Consider the following 13,143-nt stretch of genomic DNA (forward strand, 5'->3'; position numbering starts at 1 on the left):
TGGCTCCGGATGCAGCCCGAGCCTCCTTCAGTAGCTTCTGTGCATGTGCCTGTCCTCTCACAGTGACAGTCTGGGCAGAGCCGGCCCTAGCCAAATTGATGCCTTAGGCAAACTTTTGGTTGGTTCCCCCCTAGCACCCCCCCCCCCCCAACACACAGAGAGCAGAGGAGAGAGATTAAGTGTGGTGAGAGGGATTTTGGCCCCCAATTACCATTGATCGCATTTACAATACGATCTGGGCGAATTATTACCGCCCAGGATCTCATTGTAAAATGCGATCATTTCACCCGAATGTATTACCGGCCAGGGGGCTGGAATAGGGCTCTGAACAGAGCACGTTCCTGCGATGCCTGGAGGCGGAAGCCGGGGGGACTGCGCATGCGCGGTTACGCACTGACCCCCCCGCGACCCCACTGAGTGCGATGTGTAGCCATAGGCTACAAAGGGCTATCGCCATATCACAATGGCGATAGCCCAGGGGTGCGAAGCCGGGCTGCCCAATGTTGATACATCGGGCAGCTTCTCATCACCCATAGAAACCTATGGGGGATGCGGCCGGCGGCGCTGCAGGGGGGGATCGGAGATTCCTGCTGCGGTCCCCTGTGATACATTAGGGGGATACTTAATATTTGTGGTTAACCCCCGAAAACGGGTGTTTTCAGGGATTTGATAAATGTGGCCCTAAGAGAGGTGAGACAGAAATGGAGGGGAAGTGCGAGAGAGGGTTGAGAGAAAGAGAAGGTACAGGGGGAAAGATAGCAATGAAGAGAGAAATGGGAGAGAGAAAAGGAGGGAGAGTGGGTTAGCGGAGAGAAGAGAGAGAGAGAGAGAGAAAATGACAGAAGAGAGAACAGGGGAGGAAATGGGGGAGAGATAGAAGGTGTGCAGAGAGGACCAAAAAAGAGAGAAAAAAACAGGAGAGATAGACAGCATTGAAGCATAGAGGGGGGAGGGAGAGAGAGAGAGACAGCAGGTTAGAGACAAGTACGACAGCTAAATCCCCCTCCACCACTGTGTACCTCACTATTTCCCCCATCCCCCACTGTGTACCACACTAACCCACCTCCCCCACTGTATACCTCACTAAGTCCCCTCTTCCTTCCTATGTACCTCGCTAAGCCCCTCTGTCCCACTGTACCTCACTAAATATCACCTTCCCTAATGTGTAAGACGCTAAACCCCCTCCCCTCACTGGTACCTTGATAACCCCTCCCCCACTGTGTATCTAAGTTCAATAAACTCCCCTCATTGGTGGCGCTGTGTTTAACATTGGTGGCTCTGTGCTCTGGCAGACTCTTCTGGTCTGTGGCACTGTGAAATGATGCACTGTACCCAGGCAGGCTGTTTGTTTACACTGGCAGTCGCTGAGCCCCGGCAGGCTCCGCTCTCCTTGTAGGCTGTGGCTGCGCTGTTCGGATCGGTTGTACCCTGGAAGCCTCTCTTCATCAGCACTCCTCTCCTATTCATTCATGCGGGCAGCAGGTCAGGTGGGAAGCATAGGGGAGGAGTTGGAGACCAGTAGCACTGCACTGGTCTCAGACTCCGCTGAAGGGGAAATGGGGGGGTGGGACGGCCGTGTACCAACACTACAGTAATGGTATAAAGATCCGGAGGGTGCAGGCCGGTAGTGGCTGCATCGTGCGGGGGGTGCCAATCATTAGGAGGTGCCTGTGCACCCCCGGCACCCCCCGTGCGCACGCCTATGGTACGTATATGCATACTAATCGCAGAAATGAATAAGGGCTGGATGTATTAAAATACATCGCCACCCTTCCCCGCCCGAGCGCAGTCAGGTAACGGAGGCCCCCGCAATACCTGTGATGTGGTGGGCGGGGGCCTCCGTCACATCCCTGAGTGCTTCTTCCTCCCCTCACTCTGGGAATACATACACACTCCCCACAGCAAACAGATTGTGGATGCCACTAGTTGCAGCCTAGATTATGGCTGCTACATCTGTACATAAATACTGTCATGGCAGCTCCACCTCACTCACATATATACCCCTCCCTGCGCCAGCCACCCATCTCGCATGCATATATGCTCATACCCCAGACATCCCATCTCTTACACATATACCCCAGCACTGTCGCCTGCACCATCATCTCTTATCTGTGCTGTCAGGCAGCTGGAGTATACCAGTCTGCTGCAATTCTGGGGATGGAGTGTTGTATTATCTTTGATATTAAATGTCCTATGTATGAGATAGTCCATGTTGTCAGTTGTTTTGTCTCCCCCATGGTTGCAGCCATACACTTGTCCGCAGCTGTCCTGGCACCCTGTCTGTTGAGGCCCAGGACAAAAGTCCCTGCAGTACCCCCCTGATGGTGGCCCTGGTCTACAGTCTCATTGTACTGTCATTGCGTTTTGGTAGAATTAGGCAAATAAAAGAACAGCTCATCTTTTAAGTGATCTTTGCCAAAATGCTCCTCCTTTTATCTATGTAACATGTTTTGTATACCTACCAAATGTCTTATTTTACTGGGACTGTCTCGCTGTCCTACCCATGTGCCACAGTTTCTCATATAGGGGAATGATGGGAAAAGCACAATAGCAGCAGGTGAATAGATGCCGTGCTTGGTTACAAGCAATGTGTGGAGGTATGGAACTGTAGGTATTAGCTTTTACCTCTACATGTAAAGCAAAAAAAGGATAAATTTTGCACCATAGCAAAACCAATTTGCACTGCAGGGAGCAAGTTTAACATATGTGGTTTGATTTATAGACAATAGGGGCATGCCCTAGCTCAAATACAAATTGCAGTGAGTAAATTTGTGTATCATACCTCCCAACATTCTGAATTAGGTACTCTGGGCTTTGTGAGTTGCTGGCATGCCCCCAGCCCCTCTGTCTCCAGTGAGTAGATGTGGTGCTAAGAACAGCAAGTGGCAGGGAGTCTCCCAGATGCCCCGAACACACATGCACCAGGACACTGTGGCCCGCAGGTGGGAAAACCGGACTCTCCCATCCCGTGCCAATTGTGACATATGGTGTACTATCGTCAAAGCAGGCAATACGTTTCTCCCCTTTTTTTTGCCTTTCTCTTAAATCTGCATCAGTCTCAGTATGTGTTCTGTAATCAAGCGTTGGTACCAGCTTTCCCCTATATAAGAAGAATTACGGCACTTAGTACTTATTCAGTTACAGTATCTCCTTTCCAGGGATGCTTTGAAAACATGTCGATAAGCAAACTGTATGGCTGCGATTAGCACCCTCCCTCCTAGCTGCTGTATGATAAATAGGGGCCTTAGTGCTGTTGCTGTGGGATTGTGTAATGTTCCTTATTTTAGAGTGGATATTCTACTTGATGAAATGCTTTCAAAACTTATACTAGAAATGAATAGCTGCTGTGTAAAATATTCATTAATGTCTTCCCAGGAAAGGATTAGGTTTGTCTGTCTCTGTTTGTTGCACACAGGGGTTAAGAAATCAACCCTGTCCTCCATACGTCTGGCAAACACCCATCTTCCACATGAGCTCTGGCCAAGTTCTAGATGCGTAGTGAGTCTGCATTCAGCAAAGAGCCTGGTGTGAATACTAAGTAGCGAAATATGCTTTCCTAACCTCCATTAGGAGTGGTGACACAGTGCTCCCCCTCTGCCACACTGTGTATGCTGTAAAGATCTTCCCAGGCTACAATTCAGGACCCCGCCGTTACAGCACTGAGCACCAAGTGATCGCAGCTCTGAACATTGCTAGCAATTTAAAAGATGCTTCAGTGGTTTTCTCAGCTTGCCTTCATTTTTTCCTGTTTGCTTCATCTCCGCAGTCACGCACAATAGATGGGCTTAAACGACTATCTGTATATGTAAATAAATAAATAAAATATCTATCTTTGAGAGTATATGACACTTATGTCACCTGTCCAGAATGATTTCAGTTCAAATAATGCCTAGCACTGTGATACAATGTCTTGGTACGGTGCCACTGTGTGAGTGTAAACAAGCACGATATATGTATATGAGCTCTGCATGAAAAGCTCTAAATAATAGGCTATTGTGGATTGTGTATACACAGTGATAAAGATCAGTGTGTCCAAATGGAGTTTGAATAATATACTTGGCATATTAATTCAGTACAGAGGATAACAAACAAAAAACCTTGCTTTTTCTTTATTAGGCAATGTGTTTTTTCTGAATTACAGGCCCATGTCATGCATTCATTTGATACTATAGTTATTGTCTTCTTATTGAGCAAGTTCCCTGACATTCACCTTTTCTTTTTCAGCATCCTGCAAAGTACTTCCTACAATCCATCCAACAGCCCTTCCACCTTCTCCGTCTGCCATACTACCAGTGAGTTATCGCCTGTCCAATACTCGATTGGCATTCTTCTTACGAGAAGATGGGCCGCTACCAACATGGAATTCAAGCACTCATTTGCTACAACGGTCAGAGCCCTTTGTGGTCTTTCAAACAAAGGAGTTACCGATTCTGAATGTTACACTGGGACCCTTTGCTTCTGGCCAAGTTTTGCCAAAGGAACTACTTCAGCCTTCAAGCATCCTAGAGGTTCCTGACCGATTGACTGTAAACTGGAAAATGAGAGCTTCTATTATTCGTACAAAGGTGCCAGCCACCCAACCGGTTGTACAAGTACTCTTCTATATAGCTGGTCGGGATTGGGATGACTTTGCCGTCACTGAGCGTCTTCCCTGTGTCCGGCTTCATATTTTTCAGGAAATGCGAGAACGCAAGACTTCTTGTCGTCTACAAGGAAGCCTTGCTACTTGTCTTGCTCAGACAGAACTGCCTCAAAGCTGGTTTGGATCACCAGCCACGCCTATTGGTAGACGAAAATCATCAACAGATGGGGCAGACCTTAATGGAGAGAGTCAACAAATAGAACTGTTTTACACTTTACACCTTCCAGACTCTAGTGGAGGTTGCCAAAATGAAATTGGTGCACGAAGAGGTGGGGAAGGCCCAACTCAGCATCCCCTTTTGCGTATTGGTAGTATCAGCCTATACCAACCAGTTGAGGTTGAACAGGTGGATGAACGACATCTGGATTCAAATATTTTCATTAGGCTACCCCACCGCCGTTTGCGACCAGGAGAGATCCTTAGTATCTTGCTTTACATTCAACCAAACTCCAGTGTAGAACACTTCACACTCAGGTAATGTAGCACCACAGAACAACGGTGTCTTGACAGAAATGTTATAAAAAAGTATATTAAAGTTTAAACTAGTTTTTGAAAGTGTATTCAAAAGAACCACCATACATGACTTGTTTATTTATTTTATTTATTTAGTCATTTATATAGCTTACACATATTCCATAGCACTTTACAGAGAATGTAGGCCTATTCACACTAGCCCCTGCCTCAGTGGGGCTTACAAAATAGTATATTCCCTATCATATGTACATACATTCACTTTAAGGTTCATTTTTTGGGGAGTCAATTATCCTACCAGTATATTCTTGGATATTGAGAGGAAACCAGAGTACCTGGAGTTGACACCACACAAGCATGTGGAGAATATACAAACCCCACACAGTTAGGGGTATAGTGGGAATTCAATCCATACCCTCAGTGCTGTGAGGCAGTAATGCTAACCATTTCATCATCAGTGCTGCCCCGGAGAGACTTTCACAGATAGATAGTAAAACAATGTGATTGGATAATCCACTATGAGTTGTTCCACTATGAAAAATCATCATGCTGCATTTTAACAGCTATTGGTAACCCATATGTGACAGTAGATATAGCTCTTATGGGGCTTGGTGGTATAGACGATCCAGTATACAGGCTATACCAAATGTTCTGCTGATTCTTTATCTTGGCAGTTCTGCTTTCTTATCTGCTAGTAATTTAGCTGCTGCCATAGTCATCAATATAAATCAAGCAACAGTATGATATGGTACCAGAACCAAAGGCCTGATTCAGAGCTGTATGCAATCCGCACAAAATGTAGTTATTATTTAAAAATGCCAATGCATGAAAAATTCTGACATATGTGTTACCCAGAGTATGTATACAGTGCAACTGAATCTGATGGTATCAGAACTGTGGTGAAAAAGTGATGGGCGTTCCTGGGTGGTGACTGGGAGGTGACTAGTAGTGCATGCAAAAATGTCTCATTCAGTGGGCGTAATATGAGTGGGTCACAGACACTTTCCTGTCGACCATTCATAAGCGTCAATCTCCCCTCACTACATGTGGTCGACCAAGTTTATGGGTCTAACTAGACCCCTTAGACCACAAGTGGTCGATCATGGTATTGTCGACCTAAACATGGTCGATTCCATATCCCATAACTAGCGGGGAGATCCATGGGGAAAGTGCAGGGGTTATGATGATGCAATTTGTCAACATCATAGTTCTAACAAATTAGCATAATTTATAGCACATCCCCCTTTTATAGGGTACAAACTGAGAGGAGCTGTCAGTGAAACCTCAGTTCTGCTTCACGGGCTCCCAATCCAAAATGCTAAACCATTTAACAAAGCTTCAAAAGCTGGACTACAGTATGTTGGTTTGTCATTGAGCAGCAAGGAGAAGAAACTGCATAAAGATCTTGTCAACTTAAGCAGGATTCTGGAGGGTCAGTTTCTCTCTTCAAAATGAGTAGTGTACTGAACATTCCAGAAGAGGAAGCAGGTATGAAAAAATAAGCTTGCTATCATTTACATTAAATAAAAACACACACCAAAATAAAGTCTACTGTAAGAATGTATTCGTTGCAAGATTTGTACTTACAACATTATATGACTGGTACAGTTTGTCCATCACAGTATGTAAACAGTTACTTAACATTTATTTGTGCAGTTTAATTACTGATGTTTTTGAAACAATGCCTACAGCTGCACATACTTGGAATCATCCTAGAAAAGTTTGTTCTACTCCAGTGTGCCAAACTGAAATTGCACTGTTGGTGACATCGCAAACAATCAATGCTCTGAATTTGGTCATTACATATATGTCCTTTTTGGTGGCCAATGCAAAAGAAAAAAGTTTTCTATTGGCACACTGGGTTTGTTTTGTGTAGTTACTTAGTTTCATTCTATTATCCAAAGTTTCTTTAATATAAAACAGCTGAATTTCTATTTCAGATTAAGTGGTCCTTAAGTGGTGGAAATGTTGCCTCATATTATCAGTGGTAACAATATGCTTTTGTCTTTTTCCCCCTTTTTCTTTATTGTTGGATTATAACTACTAGGGATGCTTTGCAGAAACAGGAACGGTGTCCAGATTAACTTTCCTTTTAACATTGCTGACAAAAGAATTATAGTGGAGGACATAGCAAAGTGATGACCAATTAAACCCATCGTTCTCATGTCTATTCCGGGAGTCACTTAAGCAATACGTCAAGACGTGTGTACCATTAAGCTGTCTATCGTACAGCTTTGTGCTGAGAGCAAAGGGAATCAGAGAAATGAACTAGAACACCAGCAGAGAGACTGCCTCTGAGGAGCATTCTCTACTGCTGAGAAATTAAACACTGAAATTACCCTGTTATATTTTTAGTAGTGTACAGTACTGTATATTTACTGCGTTCCAGTGCTCATATCCAGATACAATACTTTATCATTTTACAAGCAACTCCACCCATAAAACATGGCCTCACTCATGCAATCTGTACGGACAATGGTGTGTTACCCAACTATATATATATATATTTTTTAAGCTTTAACGTGATCTGTAAGGTTTAATATAAAAAACAATACAAAATACAGTATTTCACTATACAAAATGTCTTCATAAATAAGATATTTTGTGATGAAGACTGTATTGTTTTACTATAGTCTAATATTATTTGTTTTATTTTTACCAACTTCCTGCGAGTTGGGACAATTGTAAACTTACAGTATGAGAGCCAGCGGAACATTCTCATTTTAATGAGGGCAGTTGGGAGGTATAGTTTGACTGATTTGTCACTGTGTGGTCAGGTATTAAGTGTACTGGGAGCCAATGTCACACACAGTATGTCTTGGTGATGGTCAGTTGAAAAATACAGTATTTATAACCAGCTGAAGTGTTTGGAGCACAAGTAGCCTATATTTACTGGTTGTAATTGATCCTTTATTCAGTGAACACATTAACCACTTCTATCGCAGATTTCTCTACATTATACCATATTGTTAAGTTGGCTATGGGTCATAGTGTCGACAGCAATTACGTCCACTGTCATTAGGTCAACCACTATTGGTCAACAGGCAAAAGGTCAACAAGTGAAAAAGGTCGACATGCATTAAGTCGACATGGTCAACATAAGCAATAGGTTGATGTGGAAAAGGTCAACATGAAAAGGACGACATGAGCTTTTCAGGTTTTTTTGTCTATGTTGACATAAGTCAACATGGACACAGTATAAGTGTACCGCATTCCCTCGCATGGCTGGCTTTGCGTGTCATGCTTCGTGCAGGGTACCTCGCTGCGCTTTGGCACATTATTATGTTCTCCCTCTATGTCCACATGGATAGATGAGTATGAAAAACCGCCTTTTTGGTGAAAAAAACATGAAAAACTCATGTTAACCTTTTTCATGTCTTCCTTTCCCATGTCGACCTATTGCTTGTGTTGACCTTTTGACCATGTCGACCCTTTTCGTGTGTTGATTTTTACCTGTCAACTAATTGACTGTCAAATTACCGACCACATACCATTATGTTTAGGTATCTTTTAGGGGTAGGGCTAGACTGAAAGCTTAAGTGATCCTAAAAAAATATTCTAAAAGGGTCCTTCTGTTGTAAGCAGAGCCATGTTGCATGTGGGCAGGGCAGTGTATACTCCGCCATTTCACTAATAGGCGCACCAGACAGAGGCGCATTTAGACCTCATGAGGCCCTAGGCAAGATGCCAAGATGGAGCGACTAAGCCAGGGACCGACTGATTGTGAATCAGGCCCAAAAGGTAAATCAGAACTCTCCCTTCCCCATGCAAAATTGAAATAACTTATTATTATTATTTATAGTTCGCTTTATTTTTAATTAATAATAAGTATGAGTGAACCACATAAATGTGATGCATTTTTAAAATGCCCAGCAGCTGTGGTATGAATCGGCCAATGTATGTACAAAAAAGCCTTGTTGGTGCACCATTAGCTGGACCATCAGACATTGCACAGTAGATGCCTATGGCAGGCACAAGAGTTACCATGGACGCTGGTGTCAGCACTGACAGTCACTGACACCGGCACCCTTATGACGTCTATCCAACACCCTCAAACACATAGTGCGTATCATATTGATGTCAGTATTTTACGGAACAGCAAGAATGGGCTAATATTGTGATTTTAGGTGGATGGTTTCATTGGGCTATCCTATAATAGCCTGTTTTTGCTGTGTGGTAAACGACCCAACATCGGCTGATAACACATGCTATCAGAGGCAGGTTGTTGTCCGTCCCATCCAAAATAAAAAAATCAGCCATTTTTTCCATTTGTTTTAAATTAACATTTATTTCTATAGCACCACCTGTTGTGCTTCACACTTACATACTGGTTGATTGGACCAATCTTTATTCCCAACATTTTCGGCCAGCGAGCACCAAATACTTACTATGTCAGGCACCAAATACTGGAAACCTATTCATGTGCCGGTACTGAAAATATTATTGGTGCTTACAGCACTTTTAATAAGGGCATTGTGAGTATTCCATTAACATTTTCCTATTTGTCTACCCCAGTGTTGCAAGTAAGGGGGTACGGCGTGGTACTGAGTACCTGTAAGAAATATGTTGCAGGTACGCAGTACCACTTACCCCCTGACCCACTGTAAATTCTATTTTTATTTTAAGTCTAAATATAATGCATCCACACCCAGCGTTATGCAGCTACCAGCTACTGTTGGCATCGGCAGCGCCAACAGTATGAAGAGCAGGCTCCACAATTGTAAGCACAAGCTGCTCGGCTCTCCCCCAAGCAAGAGCCAACCCACCCCTAGTCATTCCATGTTTCTCATTCCCTGTCTCCTGATGCCACGCCACTATTGTCATTTAGACACATGGCCACGCCCATTTTGGTGGAGGCTATCAGTACCACCAAGAAAAAAATTCTACTTGCACCACTGGTCTACCCACTTATAGATAGCTTGCCACTTTATTATCTGCTATGCCCAGGCCACAATATGGAGTTATTATGATATTCCTACTATTAATGGCAATATCCTCAGAATAAGAAATTATGACCTTTATTTAAGCCTGGCATTTTCTGTCGCGCATCTCTGAAAAATGTACTGAGCCTTAAACATCAAGTCAAAATATAGCTGTGGTTGAATCCCTTCCCAGACACGCTTGGCATCAAACAATGCAACTCTAGTAAGAAATGCAGTCAACATTTTCAATTTATGAATGAGCAGAACTGGCCATTCTATATGCTCAAAAATATAAAAAAAACTTACTGAAACAGTTTCTTTACTATCTTTTCCATCTTGATATTTTTATACTTTCTTACAATAGTGATCCCTAAGTTCAGAATACTGGTGCCAGAGCTCCCATAAGTATATTTAACTTCCCCCTGCCCCGTTAACCATAACCTTCCGTTCCCACATCCTAACCCTAACCCTTCCACCCACAGCCTATACCCTAACCTTATGCACCAGATGCCTAACCCTAGTACCTTACCGCCTAAACTAAACCCCCCGCCCTGCAGTCTAACCCTAACCCCTCCTTCTTTCTCATTGAATGTCATTTACAATCACGGTATCCAGGCAGCATTCCCTAAGAAGCTCTGCAGGTTATATAGATTTATCTTTAAACGATAAGCATTTCAGCATAGACACACTGATATGTGGAGCTAGACACGCCCTTTGGCAGAGTGTGACACGCCCCCTCATCAGTGCACCATTCTTCGTGTCCTATTGTAATCTCCTGACTGGTTTTCAAAAGAATGCTTGAAACTCAGGGTGTGAGAACCCCAGCCAGAGGGGAGATTATCCATGTTCGAGAAGCAGGAAGGCAAGGGAGCAAACATTGGCACTTCCTGCATAGGAGCTGGGCTCATTCAGCAGGTTTCTGGTGGTCAGATCGCCAACCACCAGAAGGGGACGCCCACGGACAAAACGCTTGCATGTCCCCTTCCGATGGAGCTCACCGTTGGTCCCCGTCGCTGTCCGTCCACTGCCTCCTCGCACCCCCCCCCCCCAACCCTGCCTGTCTCCCTGTAGAGGAAAGTGGAAACGTTCAGAGTTTGCGTCCCCTGCTGCCCGAAAACTGGGATGCGCCTCCCAGTCCGATGGAGCACCTCTCCGCTGGTGATCTCCAGCGGGGGCATTCTGGTGAGCCCTGGAGCTGGCTGAGAGGCGCTCCATCTGTAGTGGTACAATTATAATGTAAATATATATTACGACAGGCAGTGTAACAGCTCCAGCAGAAAGCCTGTGTTGTAGTGCTTTGCTACATTGGTCCTAATGATGGTGAACAGTGGCCATGGTCACTGATGGAAATCTCTACAGCAATGAAAAGCTGTGTTATCATTAATAACAGTATGGGTCAACTTGTTGACAGTAAAAAGGTCACCGGTCATTAGGTCAACTACTATTGGTCGCCAGTCATTAGGTTGACACACCAAAAGGTTTACATGCACTAGGTCGACATAGACAACAGCAAAATGCCAACTTTAAAAAGGTTGACATGTTTTTTTTTTAAGATCTGTGGTGTCTATATCGACAAACATCAACATAGACACTGTACAAGTGTACCGTGACCCATTGCTTTGGGACATGAACAATGACCATACAACGGCTTTCCATTAATAAAGGAATTTCGCTGCAACATGAATAGACCACCTCGATGCCATGTATAGTATAAGGAAGTGGCTTGTTATGGACAATCGTCCCATTGGACAAAGTCACGTATGACATATAATGGCACACACAAAACATACTGTAAATACTTTTTCTCCTTCAGATTTTTACTTTAGCAATTTCATGAACAGACAACTGACAACTGTACAATAATACGAAATTGAACAATTACACAGTCTGTCTAAGCAAAATCAGCGATGCTTTCCAAGCAAGGAAATTTTTTCTGGCAGTCTGGTGCAAAGGAAGAGAAGAGCGAGAGGGACACAACTATTAGACAGAGAGACAGAGAAATGAGTCCCCAAGGAGACACATTTACAATTGTACCATTTGTTCTGCAGTAATTGCTCAGGTTATTAGCATAACCGAGACAAACCATATGCTGTGCCGTGTATCCTTTTATTAGGCCCAACGTGCTCACTGCCCCTAATCAGAGTACTGCCTGCGTGTCCGCTTTCCCTAGGGATCGGTGACTAGTAGCGTGAAGCGTCTGGAAAGAGCTGGGAAGCAGAGTACTCGGACTGGCAAACAGCAACCGCAACCCCAGTAACATGATGGCTGCTTGTGATTTATTTTATATATTACTATGTGGCTTTTTAGCAAGTCATTTTAAGCCAGTATAGATCAAAGAAGTGACTTGTGAGTTGCAGTATAATTGCATAAATGCAGAGCTGTAATGTTGGTTATGTAGAAGATATTAGAATAAACAATGACAGCCCACCAGAGTACAGGACCTTTAATAGCACTGACCTGCTGTCATTTGTACTATTCAGCAGCTGCTGTAGGACTAATGCATCTCTTTATGTTCAATGGAAATATCCTGTTACCCTAGTGCTAGGGATCAATGACCATTTCCAAATAACAGAGGGGTAAAATAGAGACAGTATTTTGGGGCTGCAGTAATAATAATTGCGGTGGGTTTTTACATTTTTTCTGAAGAACTAAGGAAAACGCTGCGAGTTACTTCCCCGACATATTGAAGTAGTCTAGGGTTGAACTTGCACCATTGATGATTATGATTTCATGGAAAACATAGGATTCCCATCGGATGGCTAGCTATTTTGGTGCCGCTCAGGAAACCATGACATTTTATTTCAGTTATTGGGTTCATTGCACATTCAAGTACACACCAGTGCGAGCACTAAAACTGCTGCTGCATTCCGAGAAATGCAACCCTGGTCTAAGCTAAGATGGGTGCGGTGCGGGGACTTGGCATGGACAACACAGGCGTGTTTGGACAATTTACATGTTATACGCACTGTAGCTGATGTGACTGGAAAAATGGGCGCCCTGTGTCTGGCTTCGCCGCTACCTGTTTAGCAAAGTGCTTGCACAATAGCGATGCAAATGCTAAATCTGTGAGGAACCCAATGTATGGGGCGGCATTTCCCTGTGCTAGGA

General features: G+C 43.9%; 1 protein-coding gene across 1 annotated transcript in view; it reads left to right on the top strand.

Moving 5' to 3' along the window:
- Window positions 1-13,143, top strand: part of TMEM132E (transmembrane protein 132E) — a 415,763-nt gene that overhangs the window by 329,593 nt on the left and 73,027 nt on the right. The window contains exon 2 of the mRNA XM_083174037.1: window positions 4,225-5,116. Coding sequence (XP_083030163.1) covers window positions 4,225-5,116 — 892 coding nt within the window. The remainder of the gene's footprint in view (window positions 1-4,224; window positions 5,117-13,143) is intronic.

This window comes from Crinia signifera, chromosome 2 (assembly GCF_055691185.1).
Source record: "Crinia signifera chromosome 2, ASM5569118v1, whole genome shotgun sequence".
NCBI classification, from domain to species: Eukaryota; Metazoa; Chordata; class Amphibia; order Anura; family Myobatrachidae; genus Crinia; species Crinia signifera.